Raw genomic sequence first — 16,764 nt, 5'->3', positions numbered from 1 at the left:
GCAAGTTAAAAAAAATATATAACATTTTGCGTTAATTGAAAGATGTGCAGTGGTTATAAGCATCATGCTGAATTGCCTGCTTTCAAAATCACCAGTAAATGGAAATAAAATCCAAAAGGTGTAATTAAGTGATCTGTTTATTTTACATTGTTTATGTTTAAAGGGGAGAGCCTGTCTTAAGCATTTCAAAAGATTGTGTGTGTATGTGTAAATATGCTCCATGCTCTGGTTTTATCTGCCAAATTTGCTGATATTTGCACTGATATTAAATGGAATATAGGAGGCTATTCTCACTGGAAGTGATTTATGGTCATGGTTGGTCAAAGGGGCTGCAAAGCTAGCTAACCTCTAGCTAGTGACCATCCATCTTTCAGCAGGACCCTCAAGCATCTAAGGCTGATCTAACAATGTCCGCATTGGGGAACTTCTTTAAAGTGTGAAAGATATTAAGCAACAGTAGCCATTTCTATATTGAGATTATTGATACACTTGTCTAGAGCTTTTAAAATTAACCTCTTTTGTTTGTGTGTGTGTGTGGGGAGGGGGATGAGGGGTGTGGGGGACACATCCCTCCAGTTGAATTTGAACTAAAAATTGAGAGAAGAGCTTAAGTGTCAGAGAGATTTCTTATGATCTCCATTCCTCTAAGAACTCAGACTTGGAAAAAGCAGAATATGAAGACTTTTTTTTCTAGTAATAGCTAGATAGCTTGGTCTTAACTTGGTAGTACATATTTAGCCAAAAAGTAAAAAAAGTGAGGTCAGTGAAAAAAATCCACTCACAAACTTATAAATCCAAATTAGACCCATCTGAAACAGAAACCATTTTCTTAAACAATCTGTTCCCATTAGAGCATTAATAATGGAGCAGGGAATGTCTCTTTTAGTTTAAATTACAGTAAACAGAGATTTTATTATTTTGCACTTGGACTAGGCAAGGAGTCAGAAGTCATAGCTGCGCCATTGTCTCACTGCTTAACTTTTCACAAGCTGTTAACATCTTACTGCCTTGACTTTTCCATCTGCATGGTGACTGCTGTGCCTCATTTTGGAAAGCACAAATCGAAAACATGCTCCTGTTTAATAGCATGTTAACAATATTTAACAATAAAGCCACTGTCTGTTTTTCATTTCTCCTCACAAGAACATGCAATTCTCAAATGATGTAAAATTCAGAAGGCCCTCTTCTTAGAAAGGGAAAACTGTGGAAAGCAGGAATTTCTTCAGTACCTCTGCCTGCTGTGCACTAGAGGGCCCTCAGGAGTTAGAAATGGATGGAATGCACTTTTGGAAGGCACATACTTCACAGGACTTTTCATTACAGAATTTAAAATAGAAGTTCTTTTTTTTTTTTTTTTTTTTTTTTTTTTTTTTTATAACGTGAGGTTCATGTAAGTTTATAGCAGTTCACATGCAAACAACCTCTCAGTACAGTTAGGCTCCAAAGAGTATTTAGCTTGTATGAAATACCTACATGTGGACCATATTTACAAATGAAATATGTGCTAGCATACTTGGAGAACGTCAGTTTTACTAAGTTATTTTTATTAACCTAAGGAGTTTACCAGAACAAAGGATGAGTCAAGCTGAATAGGTAAGAGATTTTAAGTTTTACATTTTTATAGCAGTAAGTATACAGTGTGCACTTAATCTATCTTTGTTTCTGTGAAAGGATATATAAGCCACTGTCATTTTATTTGAAAAGTTATATCTGGATCCTATTTTATGGCTTCATGAGAGTGTAAAGAATTAACCATCTTTCTTCTTTAATGTGGGCTTATGAATTATGTGAACTATATTCCCATTAAACTCTGGACATGTGGCACTGCTACTTTATTTTTGTATTAGAGAATATGTGCATATCTAACTGCTATAGTTATTGGTGGTTAATATTGTATAATTTACAGCGTGTCCATAACATGAGTTTTAGTAAAGACTCTTGTCTCGTAAGAAAAAGATGATAATGATCTGTGTTTGAAAGCTTTTCTTTTAATGCTGGAATACATCTAGCTGAGACTGCAAAATGAGCCTGTACTTCATGATTTTGGTGTTTAATTTGTATTGTAATTAGAAAATGAAAGATGTATTCTGGCATGTTTCTGGATTTATGTATACTGTCTCACCTATAACTTGACTCTTAAAATAGAGAACCACACATACTATTTCATGAGTAATAAAATTAAATGCTACTGTCAGCTCAACTCTTTTCTTTTTGCAGTTTTCAAAGGAGAACTTCAGATATTTTAGGCTACAAGTCAGTAAACTTTGCTTACGTAGCTGGCTCCATTCATTCTCTGAAGCCAATCACTTGCCCCGTGGTGGCTGATAAGAATTTAACAGCTTGTAGAGGTGGAGTGTCTGGATCCTTAGCACTGAACACATTCCCAGGCATATCAGTAGCCTCTGTCCATCATCCATGCTGGAAGCTATTTGGAAAAGGAGAAATAGAAATCGGGGAAGGGAAATCATGCATCATCATCCTGGCTGGAATGTGCGGAAGACTTTATGCTGTTTTCATCATGTGGATTCGCTAGAGAAATGACCTTCTTTGATCAGCCAGGTAAAATCAAAAACTTGTTTATTTGCTGCCTCTGCTCCCCACGGGTGCTGAGGCTGTGGACCTGCAGGCGACCAAGGACAAGGAGGAATCTGCTGGTGGGCACTGCTTGTGTGATCTACCTGGGGTTCCTTGTCAGTCAAGTGGGTCACGTTTTACCCCAGCACAAAGGAGGACACCAAAAACTCAGTTCCAGAAGTCTCCAAGATGCAGCTCAAACTCCTTTTCTGGGCATCCCACTGGATGGCACCCTGTCACCACCCAGCTTTCAGGAACCCCAGCTTGGTGGCAATGGGACCTCGGTGCCACCCAACGTAGTTTATATCACCCTGCGGTCCAAGCGCAGCAAGCCTGCCAACATCAGAGGCACGGTGAAGCCAAAGCGCAGGAAGAAACATGCAATCCCTTTGTCCTATGGGCAGCACTTTCCAAAAGCTGCTTTCACTGGCCAGGAAGAGACCTTTGTCCAGCAGCCGGGGAGGGCCACACATGCTGCAGGTGCAAAGGGAGCAGCAATAGCTCCGGAGGCAGGAAAGCACCACCTGGATGAACACAGGCAGAAAGAAATGGCAATCGGGGAGCGAGGTCACCAGAGACCTGGGGGGATTTCTGGAGGTCTAAAGGCACAACACCAGGCTGAGGAGAGCAATATCAGGATTTACAGCGAGAGCTCTCCCTCTTGGCTGAGCAAAGAAGATATCCTAAGCATGCGTATGCTGGCAGATTCTCCAATAGAGAGCATCCAAGAAGTGCCTTCTCAGAAAGCAGTCCTGGTAGTATTTGAGAGGGGTCCCAGCACCACAGAAGCTGCTTGTAATCGAGGGCACTGTGGCATCATCAAAAGACCTCTTGACATGAGTGAAGTGTTTGCCTTTCATTTGGATAGGATCTTGGGGCTAAACAGGAGCTTACCTTCTGTAAGCAGGAAGTCGGAGTTCTTCCAAGGTAACATATTCCTATGATTTTCAGCTTCCAAATGGGGTGCTGAGGTTTCCTTCCCCTTCCCACATTAACCACAGGACAGCAGCAGGCTTTAACTCCTGCTAGTCTGAGAACTAATCCAATCATTACAGGGGAGTAAAGCTGATATCTGTCTGCAATTTCTTCCATGTAATTGTCTGGTCTAAAGGATGCTGTACCCTGAAATTTAGACTAAATGCAATAATTGAGTTGCTCTAACAATTCTCTGTCCATGAGATGCTATGGAATGCAAAAAAAGACAGGGAGTCCTCTGTAGATCGCATGGCATTGTACAGACTGACTAAAGAGGTGAAAGAAATTCCAGATTACCTGGTGATTCGATGAATATTTCAGGTTTTTTGCTTGTCTTGTTTTGTTTTCTCATCTCTTAGATTTGGCTTCAATAAGATATTATTGAAAGCGAGCACAAGAATTAATCTCTCGAACAGATGGTACAGGAAAGGTGTTTTATATTTTGTCAGATAACCTACTTGGAGAGGTAGGGGACTTCCTGAAGAAGCTTAATGCTACTACTAACTCTGGAAACTGTCAATTTTCAAAAAAAAAAAAAAAAATCTTCCCTCTCCCCTGATAATTCAAAAAATATTGCTACATCTCAGTGAATCCAGCTTGACATTTTGAGGCTCATTACACATACCTACATTATATATTATGCAGACAAAAATATATACAGGAAATAATGCAATATGCCTCTTACATGATTGGTTTAAACAGTTTTCAGTGCAAATTTTGGCTTTCTATTCTATGGTGAAATTAAAGATAGATTTCAGACGTAATGTATTTTAGAAGTTTACTTCTAACATAGCCATCTTGTTAAATGTCTTCAGCCTAACTGCTATTTTTGTACAGTTGCAAATCACAACCCTAAAGGACTACGTTGCATTTTAATGAATCATTGCTGAAGTGGCCAGCTATTTGTTTTTGCTGTTCATTTCTTGCTGCTGAAATTAGCTTATAGGAAATATTTTTATATCGACCCATCTGTCAAAAAAAAAAAAAAAAAAAGGACAACAACGAACAAGTAATTCAGGAATGACTTTCTAAAATCTGACAGCAGGAAGAGGACCTAGAGATCTCTGATTTGTTCCTACTGTGTAAGTCTTCCCTTTGGCAGCCTGTGCAACTGTGTGAATGAATCTCTAGGAATAACAGTTTGGTGGCTTCTGAATATTATTCATACTTGCAGAGCATGGAAGATACATTATGCCTAGGTTATTTTTAGGCAGGAGATTTATTGCTCTAGAGCTGTCACAAGGAGTTAAGGTAGTTCGGTTGGAGGAATTGTGCCCAGCATGGCTGCAGAGCTGACAGACCGCAAGCCCCTGTGAGCACCCATTAGGCTAATTGTGCTTAGTGTTGCCCGGTGTCTGTCACCTTGCAGCATGTTTTGGATTGTCTGGGACAGAGAGAGTGATTCTGCTCATTTTAATTTTCTTTTCCACATAACTGGCTATGTTCCTATAGCAAGAAGAGTGTTGCTAGGTGATGAGAAGAGAAATAACATTATTTTGGTCCCACTTCATTTTTTCCAGCTAAAGGGTGATCAGAGGATTTGGAACAGTTACTGTACCTTGTCTCTCTCCATTTCTTTAGCCTCAAAATATGCTGGAGCTCAGATGCCTCGTAGCTACTTGCACCCATTACTATCTGCATGCTTGTATTTAGTATAATCTTGAAAACACCTCTGTGTTGAGGAAATGAACAAAAGCATATTCTTAAGAGCAATATGAACAATTGGTGAGCTTATTTCTGGTGAGCTTACTTGCATGTGCTTAGGATAAGATTAGGTGGGCCCACCAAAGGTTTTTGCAGGGCAGCTTCTGATAATCATGGTTATTCGTATGGGAAAGAGAGCAGTGCAGGAGGAGAGATTGTGTGCGTCTACAAATATACACAGCTTCTGGGCTGACATCTCTCTCCCCACGACACCTCCCTTTAGCTTGCCTCAGTTGTGATGTGATGTAACAGGACATGTTTGATGTAGCATTAAAATCTTAAAAAATGAGCTTCTCAAAACTGTCATTCATTTGTCAGAGCAGTTTCAAAGAACCACTTAGTAAATCCCTGTAGAGAGTTTGTTTCCTTTATTCTCACAATTCCCTCACTGATGTGTTTTCTTTAAAAGCCTAGCAAAATACTGTATGCAATTTCTCTGGCTACTGCCCTTATTTTTCCTAGTTAATTGTAAACCTTCTTTGGTATTAACTGAATGTTTTAATGGTCTATATTATTTTTCCATCATGGATGGAAAAATCAGGCATGATAACTCTTTCCCTCATATTTTTGCAGTTAATTGATCTAATGTACATGTAAATAGCCTGGGGAGTACAGGTGAGCAAAGCCCTTGCAAGTTCAGTCTTACAGGCAGAGAGAATGACTCCGGGTGCACACAAGCAGATATTCATTATTGCTATTGCTAACTACAAGGCATGAACATGCTGTGAGCTCCAAAACACCTATAAACCAAGAAGGATTAGCCTGTAAAGCAACAAAAAAAAAATATCATAAAGCTCCATCTGTTGTGGAGAAAGCAGAGGATGGCTCTTGCATTTATGAGTTTTGGTATGGTTACATTAATAACACAGGATGGAGAATCTTTTATTATTTGACGGTCCTAACCTAAGGAATAGAGGAGACATCAGTGACCTTGCTTGGCACAGCTTGGTGGCACAGACCAACCTCAGTCAACTTGCACAGAAGTAAAGTAAAATGACTGCACAGCTTGCCTCTGGCTCAGCAGCAGGGTAGGACAATGCTGGGGTTCACTAGGGCTGGAGTCACTGATGAAGTAACACAAGCTGGAGGGGTTTGCTCCTCTTCTGCCACTCAACACCAAAGGGAGAGGACTTGGGTTCCTTGGACCTTAGTGATGAGGCTGAAGTCTTTGCTCAGCTTTTGGTACACAACACAGCAACTGCTGCACAGTTTTGTTGCATCTCTTGCTTAAGGCCTGAGCTACCACATGCCAACTACCACCCCTTTTCCCCCCAGTTTTCTGATACGGTAAATGTGGCTAAGTATGTTTGATCCTGTGTGGAGAGGAGCAAGCTCAGGTGTACTCAGTCCAGTGGGGCTTCTTAGCTGAGGATTGAGCTGACTTTTTTTTTTTTTTGCCCAGGACTTTTTGTTCCTGAAAAGTGCAAGAAGCTCTTCCTTTGAGTAACAACCCTTCATGGTTAGTTTAGTGCAAACAGACACATGACACGTGATAGACAGCTCCACTGGGTGCACTTGTCGTTTTGCATTATTGGCTTCCATGTGATAAATGGAGCCATAGATTTTCCTGTTATACCCTGCACTATCAGCCTGCCTTGGCCATTCCACCATGAGTTGTGCAAAAGCAGGGAAGGGTAATATGATTCATTAATGTTAGGGCAAAATAGGGAGTAATAAAAATCTGCTTTCTACACTAAATTATCCCTTCCTGATACTATATGGGCAACTAAACTGTTCCTTTCAAGTGTGGCAGTGGTAAACTGTACTGCATCACTGCAAACAGTGATGAGCTTGAGAAAGGGCTTTAACCACCTCATGAAAGACCTGCTTTCTTTATTGAAGCTCTCTTGGGAATGTTTGAAAGTATTTATTTCAAAGTTTGAAAAAATGCTGTGGGTATAAGTTAGTACACAATATGGTATGATAACATTTGCAAGAGTATCTATGCAAATATGCTTAAAAGCATGTAGACCGTTTTTAAAGTGATATGGTGTCTGGATATTTAAGATGATGCTGATACAGAAGCCAAGCTGGGGTACATTACCTTGCTGTGAATGAAGCAGTTTGAGCACCCTGGGGCAGTCTAGCCTCAGCAACCTGAAGTTTCCCTTGTGTTAGCTTACTCAGCTCAGGATTCCCTGATACAGTGGATGCTAAGGGCCAAAGAAATTTTTAGAACTATTTTGGTGCTGAAAAATCCATTTGAATTACTAGGAAGCTGGTTCCAATACAAGTTTCAAAAGACTTTTCGTGCAATTTTGCAGATGTTTTCATCTTTAGGTAGCTGAGTAGTTAAATGGGTCTAAAACAGCAGATGAAAAGAAAATAAAGTCAATCTGCTTTGGCCAAGCTTCAGTGGCTTCCTGGCTTCCTCACAGTATTTCCTTCTCTCATGGTGGGTTTATCAGAAGTTATTTAAGACCGCAGGTCTTTCAGTAACAGGCAGCAGTGGCATCTGTGGGTGTCGGAGCTGCAGCAGCAGAACAGCAATGACCTTCTATGTTACCATACAAAACTGCTGAGGAAAGAGGCCCTCCTAGAACAATTGGATGTATTCTGATGTGTGCTGGACCCCTTCAGTCCTGGCTATGTCTGATTGGGAGCTCCTGGTCAGGCCTTGCTTTCCATTGCTCAGTTAACTTCAGCCCCATGCCTGGGAGGTCTGAAGCAAAACAACTCTCCCTACCTTGCTGGGGTCACACCAATTCATGCAGCTATTAATCAACCCCCTTATCTGCTTTAATTCAGCCTCTTCATGTTTTTCCTGCCAGTGTCAAAAAATTGAGTCACTGCTCTTTACTGAAGCTGCTGTTTCATATTCCTGTAATTCAATTTATATTACAGAGTTGAAAGATTTTATTTTGGCTCATCTTTTCTGCTCCCATTTCCTCTGAAATGCAAACATTTCCTGCATTTAGCCTTGGTCTTTTAAATTTGTTTTGGTGTCTTAATGGAAACTGGCAAGATATTATTCTTATTTTTCAAGTATTTATATTACTATTGTTTATCATGTCCCTTTTAGATAGACAGGGGATGTTTGTTTTGTTAGAAGACAGTTCACGTGTTTGGCTTCTGGAAAAATTTTTTGAGTAGTTACATAAGCTGCTGTCAGAGATACAAAAATAAAAGATCAGATTCGGTCCCGAAGGACGCTGTCCTTTGCTTTTTGGTGGCAGTTCCTACTGCTTGTGTATGCTTTCTCCAACTGGTTTGGAAGAGTAGCTTAGCTAATAGTTGACCTGACTTGGCTAGTCATCTACAATGTCAGTGATGGAGCTAAAGCGAGAGAGATTGGGAAATGGCCAGGGTTTCTGACTTTAAATTCCTCAATGCTTATTCAGGCATCTCAGTAGAGAAGCCTGATTTTTCAGCAGTGCTCAACACTCATATTACCCCCTCCCCCATCAGAGAAAAGATGCTGGTGCACAATGATAATAAAGGAAGTACTAATAGTAAGAGACTGATCTTCCTAAGGAAAGGACACCTTCTGGGTTCCTAAGGAAACATCAGGCAACAAGGAGGGGAGTTAAAGAGCTGGAGAGCTGCGTCTTGGTTTAGTTCGAGGACTACCTTGTATGCACATGTTGAGTCAGGGAGAAGATCATCAAGTACATTCTGGTGTTTGAGAAGATTTTGTTTTTCTCTACTTTTCCTAATGAAACTGAACACATTTGAGCTTGACTGCATGTGGAGTCTTATCATGCTTTATGGCAACAGGTAGATCTTCACATGATTCACTGCTAATTATGGGCAAAGAATTTCCTACCTGTTTCAGATCAGTCAGCATCCTTTGAAGAAAGTGCTTTTTGATTCAGCTCAGTGGAGCTCCATCAGCAATTCATGCTGCTTACAGATGAAACATTTGCATTGGCTTTTTTTTTTTTTTTTTTTTTTTACCTTCCTGTTTGTCACAGATGCCAATTTTCTCTGTACGGACATCTGTCCAGGTTGTCTCTGGAGAAGAAGTTGCCATGACGTTCATTGCTTTCATGTGAGACTGAGAGCTTCTTTTCAGATGCGTCTTTGGGTCCAAGTGCACACAGAAGACAGTTATACACAGCCTGTAGAGAGACAAACTATCCCATGAATTGTAGAAGTGTGGTGTTTAGGTTTATTGACATTCAAGACAAATACAGATAAATTCTGAAATTTTGCACATGTTCCAACACCTGTTATTTATTAGCTAACAGCTTTGCAGTTAAATGGTTCCTCCTTTCCATACCAAGACATTGTATCCTGGCCTTCTGTCTACACCCAAAAATATAAATATTTTCTTTGTTTTAAAGTGTATACAAACCGCAGTCAGTCCTGGATCCTTGACTACTTAAGGCAGCAACAGAAGCATTGAATCAGCAGTGAAACAGAAAGTTCCACTTTCCTAAAGAGGATACATATGCCTGTTATTTGATATTTAGTGAAATGTATTTTAGCTTATTTTAAATTCTTTGCAGAGGCTACTTCCCACTAAATACTGCAAACACTTGAATTCACCAAAGCTAAGACACTTACTTGCCTTACCAGTTTCAGGGAAAAGTGGAATATTCTTTACACAGAAAAAGAATTAAAGAAAGTGGCCATAATCATTGTTGTACTATCTCATGTTATAGTTGTATAATAAAAAATACTTGTCAAGGTGTTTATTCATGCTAAGTTGATATTCTACAGTATTCTCATACATCATTTCAGGGCTGTGAAATCATATATTATAGGCATACAATACCAAAAGAAAACAGTATAAATCCACATTGAGTATAGGATTTGTAATCTTTTTATGCCCATTACACAGGAAAACACCCTTTGAGAGAAGTTTTCAGTTCTTGTGAATCATCATCAATTCTCTGCAGTGAGGGAAACCTGCAGCATTGGTTCACAACAGCATTGTAGGCTCTAAATCTACCTACGAACTTTGTAATAGTTTGGTTTAATATATGACTTTTTATGTTAATCTCCTGCTTCAAAGAGAAAAAGTCTCCTGTACACTGAAGGCACTTACAATGTCTGTTCTTTGTCAATTCCTGCGGTGGCTGGTTTTAGATGTGGAGTAAGACCACATTAACCAAAGGATGTCAAATTATTTGTCTGTGGCAATTTTTTCTGCCACATCTGTAAAATGCTATAATTATTGATGCTTAGACAATGTCTAAAGAAAGATCAAGCAAGTCTGTCAGTACTCCAGTCTGGCAATTTTTTGTTTTTCCTTTTTCAGCCGGTCAAGCCTGTCCTGTTATTCTCTGGGATTCCTCACTGAGTCCAACAGATAACAATACCCATTCTTCAGTGAGATTAACCTGGGGGAGATATCAGCAACTATTGAAGCAGAAATGCTGGCAGAATGGTAAAGTTCCCAAAGCTGAGTGGGGATGTACTGAAATCCACCATCATGAATGGTCCAAGATGGCACTCTTTGATTTTCTTCTGCAGGTAAAACATTTATAGAACACAAATATCTGCCTCAAAAGTCACACGAGCACATAGACTCTCAGAAAAATAATTTTAGTTGGTTCGCTTGTTTTAAGACTGGGGAAGAGATGAATTTGCACAATTTGAAGTTGTTTCTGTTTATGATTAAAGCATTAAAAGTTCAACTTGTAATCATGGAAAGATCAGGAACTTGACTGAATCATTTTTCACATGAGAAAGCAAAGGCTTTTGTCTTGAAACATCTTATTTTTATTTCAACTTTGAGGCAGGCATACTGTTTCTCCTTGACTCCTTTCTCTGAACATGGTCCTTGACTGCTCACAACTGCAAAGCACTGCTCTCATGATGAGAAGGGGTTCAGCTGCTTGGTTTTAGTCAACTGAAATATGGATCAAGATAATAGTTGTAGAGGTAAATTTTCTGCCTTTTAAAAAATTTACCAGTGCCTTAGTGTTTAGACTTAATGAGGAAGGAGTAGAGTAGTATCTGATGAACAACAAAGCTGCTGTTCTTCAATTAGATTTTGCACATAAGTATTAGCTCTCTAAATAATACCATGCTAGGGCTTTGCCTTGTGGTATTATGACACCACATGACCACAGTTACAATAATTATACAATAGAATATTAACGCTGGACTACATGTACCTGCATATGGATGGCAGCTGATTTTATACCTTCCTGAGATACAGCACTGTTTCCAATCACCCCTGCCTGCCAGACAGGTCAGAGTGGCTAAGCCTCCTGCACCACTTACAGGTTTATATAATGCTATCTGTATTTAAAACTACAGTAAGCACTAGTTTTGTGCACTACATTTCAGTTGCATATAGTTCAGCTTTTTAGAGTTGCATTTCTTGAAATACAGAAATCATGCCTTGCTTTATGCATAGTCTATCCCTGCCTTTCTCAGCTCTGTTATAGGATGAATGATGCTTCAAATGTTTTTCTGAAAATTGCATTTCTGCAGACTTGTTAAACATAGAGCATGAAATTCTTCTCTAAAAATATACTGTCAACTTGTCTAATGACTCCATCTTTAGTTCCACTATGAGCAAATAACCCTCTGAAACTGGTATAAGGTCATACATGGAGTTTTTGGTACTAAACATAGTAATACCCATATATAAATGGTACATAATGCATCAGTTTTATTATTTTCATGCCATTGTTTTGTTTCTGAACAGGTTGAGAATTCAAAAGTTCTGTTTTATTTATTTATTTATTTTAATGTCCTCTAAGACACATTTTTAAACTTCATAATAGAATTCTTATTATCCAGAAGGAGAGGTCAGCAGAAATAAGGTACAACAGGATAGAATTGTACACAAAATAAATTGCCCTCATTTGTATCTGGTATCAGTTTATACTTCCATTTGCCTACCAAAGAAGATGGTACATACCAGAGAGTGAAAGAAGGTCTTACAGTTTTAAGGTTAAGATTTTACCTGTGCTGTCAGACTTTAGTCTATCAGCACATTAGAGGATTCTAACATGGAAAATGCTAAGAAGGGTTTCCAAGTTTAAAATGCCAAGCTATGGCGTGTAGCCCTAATAGGGGCCAGGATTCTAGTTGTTTTGTTTAATAGACTAAATAAGCAGCTTTGTTTAATAGACTAATTATCTTGCAAATGCTGCTTGTGGGTACAAATGTTTATACTGTTATCATACATACTAATGTTGGACCTGATGATCTCTTGAGGCCCCTTCTAACCTGGGCTGCTTTATACCACCAGGTAGATGGTTTGTAGTGGAAAACTTCAAGCTTTTCAATGATTGCACTCTTCAGTTGTGGTAAAGGATATGTGGCTTTATGCACCAAGAGGTTTTCCTGTCTCTAGTTATTTCCATACTGATCTGCATACCTCTAGACTGGAAAAGGCCAAAACCTCCTAACACCTTTCTTACGTATGGTTTTGTGCAGACATACATACAAAAAAAAAAATAAATCAAGTTTGCTTAGTTAGATGTTTGCTCCAGGAGGTCTCAATCGCAATATCCTGTTAAAAAGCTGCCTGCATCAGCAAGGTAACAAGAGCCTCCAAGAAACCTACCTGGATTTGCAGTTCCCCCAGAAAAATCACATGAATACACTACTGCAGGTAAATTTTCTGTGAATTTAAGATTGAATCAGAATCAATGATGCAGAAAAAGCTAAAGAGAGTTTAAAGAACCATTAAAATACACGTGTTACAATGTGCTTACCGTGACTGTGGTGCAAAGATAACCTAACAGCTTAGACTTTGAGGAGCATAAACATCAAGATAACAAGAAAGCATTCAAGATATTCAGAGGACATTGATTATAATAGTCTGAAATTAATCATAGCAGAAACTGGGCTTAATATCAATAAAAATAACAGTGCAAAGTCTAGTCTGGTAAACTACAGAACATTTAAAAAGAAATGCTTCATGATTTTTTCAGAAAGAGTGCTGGTGAGAAGCATTCCTTGTTAAAAATGTTTCCATCAGAATGGCTTTGGTGCCCTTAAAGAGATTCCTATCTTCTGAATTCAAATAACAAATAATATAAAACATAGAAGCAAGCTGAAAAATGCTTGTATTTGACCTTTAAGTGTCTTCTTCAAGAACTCAGGTAAAATAAGGACATTAAAATTAAAAATTATTATTTTTTAATTATGGAGTTTTGAAGCACTCATGTACATACATAAATATATGACAGAAATCAGTGTTAAACTGTTAAAGTTGCAACATCGGCTCCAAAGTATCCCAGTGTTCTGCCTTAACAGAACGCATTATGAAGAGGCTGTCTGCAAGAACATGATCTCCTCATCTATTTAATGCATGTAATGAGGTGTGGTAAAGACGAATTATGGCTATGCATCAAAGGAGTCTGTAAATCTCTACTTCACTTTTTGGCAAAACTTCGAATAAATTGAATGAGAAATGAGCTACAACACTGCAAACAACAGGGGCTCTTGTGCTTGAAGATGCTGAATGCTGCTCAGCAAGGATGAGAGAGAAATCCATTCCTTTCCTCAGGATTTTCTCAGCTGAAAATAAACACTGCCAGCAAGACCAGTGGCAATAGTGCTACATAAGAGAACACAAACAACTCTCGGACTTTCATCTGATGAAAAAAAAATTAGGAGGCCTTTCTAACTTTAAACACAGCTCTAAATCATGAGAAGTCACAACACTTCATTTCAGTGGGGTGTCAAAAAATAAGACTAACTTTAGAAGGTTTCATGTTTACATGAGTGTTATTATTTTTATGCTTAGAGCAGTTTTAAGAGTTAGTAGCACACAGGAAACAAGGAGAGGAAAAAAAAAAAAAAGACGTTAATTAGCTACACATTAAACCTTATCTGCCTTCTGCTATGTAAATAGCTGTGAGCAAGAGCAGGGCTGCTCCCCAGGGGAAGCCAGGACAGGTCATCCACACAGCATGGCTGGTCCCATGGCACAAGGGGCAGCCCAGAAGGAATGACAGTGGGTCCCTCCGGTAGCTCAGTGAGCATCAGGCAGAGACAAGGTGGCAATCCAGCTCCAAGGCCACCAAGCAGCAATCCAGGAGCACCAGGTAACAGGATGAGGAGCAGGTACTCCCACAGCGAGGTCCAGAGGAGAACTGAGGGCCTGAGCCTGAACTTGTAAAGGGCTCCTGGGCTAATGGGCAGAGAGAGGGTGGATGTGGGTATGGAGGTCCCATTTGAGGCTGATTAGGCTAATTAAGGCCTATCTGTGCACTCAGGGCCCTGGCAATGCTGGGCATTTATTCTCATCTACACACCAGAGGGTAGAAGTACCTGTAAAGAGTGATTTATCCTTCCTGTGCAAGACAGTTATCCTAAAATGGCATCCTTTGCACTGGGGGTGCCTAGTACTTGTCATTGTTTACGTAAGAAACAGAAATGACTAGGTCAGGAGAGATGCTTAGCATTTACACCGCTAAAGTTAGACCAGATGTATTCCTCCCAGCTAAGTATGCATGATGAATAAGTGAGCATTCGCGTGTGAAACAATAGTCTGGGCCATGACGTCATTGAAATATGCACTACAGGGCAGCTCACAGAGGCTTCTCTGTGCTTAGAAATGCACTCCTCCTTCCTGCATTTGGTAGTTTCTGGTGACTAACTTAATGTGCCCCTTGCTCATCTTTTCAATTTTTTTTTTTTTTTTTTAAACGTATAAGTCTGATAGAGTCTACAAAATAGAGGCCCTTCGTGTATGTCAGGCTGTGCTATTTCTATTGAATTGTATTCCCCATCTTATTACAAAGTTCTATTGTTCCATTGTTTTCAAGGAATGTCTACTGACATAACAAATCATGGCCATCAAATGGATACAATATGTAGCCTGGCAAATTGCTTCAAACAGTATATGAAATTTGGAGACAAGGTCTTTAATGCCATTTCACTGCTCTCTTTAACTATGCTTGTTCTGAGCTTGCTTTCCTGCCAGCTGGGTTAGTGAGCAAAGTCTGACAGTGGCACTGTGCCTCAAATCCTTTGAAGTTGTTTTCAGTCGGCACTCTGCTGTGTTTGGTTTTAGATCTATAACCGGCTAGACAGAAACTGCTGCGGATTCAAACCTCTGAAGGAAGATTCCTGCGTGCAGCAAGGTCTGACACTGAAATGCAGCAATCAGGATGCTGTCGACCTGACACACATAGTGCAGAGAAGGCATGACCGAAGGCACTTGGCCTTTATAGACAATAATGGTTTCTTTGACAGAAGTGAGGACAATCTTGACTTCAAAATACTGCAAGGAATCAATGAGTAAGTTTTAAGTTATTAATTTTGTAAAAAGATGGATAATTTCTTCCTGGGTTTGCAGCTGGAAGGAAAATCTCTCCTCAGCATTTAGTAGGAATAAAGCACTGCTCACAGAGGGTGCCTGGGTACTCCTGGGAGTAGGAGAGATTTGTCCCGCTCCCTAAGCTGCGTGAGAGACACTATTACGGTGTCAGTGTTACATTAACTCCAGGTTTCTTCTGCCAGGTCCATGGGGAGATCTAATTTGTCAGTGAAGCTTAGTTATGTTTACCCTAAACACACTTTCAGTTTATTACCTGTAGCATCTGCAAGTTGCCAGGGCCTTACAGAACAGATTCATGCCTTACCTATAAAGGCATGACTGATGTAACACAGGAAAGTCTCAACTCCACTAATGTAAACTTGTTTCTGTGGAAACCTCTTCTGTAAGCAATTTGCACTGCTCTGAGTTACCATACTATAATCAAAAAGCAAGGGACACTAAGTTACTGTAATAAATATCATCAGCCCATGAAGCATTTTGTGAATTACAGGATGTCTAAAAATGTATGAGTAACTCTACTTGTGTAAGAGATACAATTAACATGCATATGATTAGTCATGCATGGACTTCCTCTCCTGAGTCGCAGGCTATATTCATAAATTCAATTGCTAAACCACAACATGATTATTGCAATTCAGAGTGATGGCAAAACTGATGATTTTCTTTGTGCTTTTCCAGATTCCCTGAATCTGCAGTTTCAGTGCTGAGGAGCCAGCGTTTACGGGAGAAGTTGCTTCAGTCTTTGTTCCTTGACAAAGTATACTGGGAGAGCCAAGGAGGCAGGAAAGGAATTGAAAAGCTTATTGATGTAATAGAAAGGAGGTCCAAAATTCTTCTTACTTATATAAATGCACATGGAGCCAAAGTATTGCCCATGAATGAATGAGCTTCTGAGGGACAGTCTTTAAAAAATTTTGTGTGAGGCAAAAACTGACAGTAAAATTGATTTACTTCATAGGCTTATTTAATTTTTATTTTTCCAAACTTTCAAGTTTATTTTTAAATAAGAAGTCTTGCATGGTTTAAAAGCATCATTTAAATGTCAGCTGCAGCTCAGCACAGTGCGGTTCTATGTCACCAGTGAAATGAAATGAAAAAAAGTCAAATAGTACAATAAATGATATAGTAATGTGCATGCACCATGAACACTCCTTCTGTTAATATGCTTCAGAATTAGCAACAGTATTTTCAGTACATTAGTCTGGATTACTCTTACTCTCATCATTCAAGTCAGTAAAAGTTTTATTGCAAATTTAAATGGGAACAGAGATTTTAGGCACTTAACACATCACTGAAAACTGCCATCATAT

At 39.3% G+C, this 16,764-nt stretch overlaps 1 protein-coding gene and 1 long non-coding RNA gene across 2 annotated transcripts in view; one reads left to right on the top strand and one right to left on the bottom strand.

The window, feature by feature from the left end:
• The first annotated feature begins 1,390 nt into the window (after positions 1–1,390).
• GASK1B (golgi associated kinase 1B) lies at positions 1,391–16,596 on the top strand. Its single transcript, XM_084518887.1, has 5 exons — positions 1,391–1,593; positions 2,218–3,501; positions 10,460–10,674; positions 15,188–15,414; positions 16,133–16,596. The coding sequence occupies exons 2-5, from the start codon at positions 2,505–2,507 to the stop codon at positions 16,338–16,340; spliced, it is 1,647 nt and encodes a 548-aa protein (XP_084375013.1). The 5' UTR covers positions 1,391–1,593; positions 2,218–2,504; the 3' UTR covers positions 16,341–16,596.
• Positions 9,151–16,764, bottom strand: part of LOC311436585 — a 58,513-nt gene continuing 50,899 nt past the window's right edge. The window contains exon 4 of the long non-coding RNA XR_014692953.1: positions 9,151–9,314. This is a non-coding gene — a long non-coding RNA (uncharacterized lncRNA). The remainder of the gene's footprint in view (positions 9,315–16,764) is intronic.

Source organism: Aythya ferina, assembly GCF_964211825.1.
Source record: "Aythya ferina genome assembly, chromosome: 4".
In the NCBI taxonomy this organism is placed as follows: Eukaryota; Metazoa; Chordata; class Aves; order Anseriformes; family Anatidae; genus Aythya; species Aythya ferina.
The sequence above is the reverse complement of the archived record's forward strand: the minus strand, read 5'-3'. Positions and strand labels throughout refer to the sequence as shown.

Bases quoted from the DNA above. Each gene is read 5' to 3' on its own strand.
- GASK1B (XM_084518887.1), top strand. From the start codon at position 2,505: ATGCTGTTTTCATCATGTGGATTCGCTAGAGAAATGACCTTCTTTGAT. The intron at 3,502-10,459 runs GTAACATATTCC...TTCCTTTTTCAG, and splicing joins GAAGTCGGAGTTCTTCCAAG to CCGGTCAAGCCTGTCCTGTT. The intron at 15,415-16,132 runs GTAAGTTTTAAG...GTGCTTTTCCAG, and splicing joins ATACTGCAAGGAATCAATGA to ATTCCCTGAATCTGCAGTTT.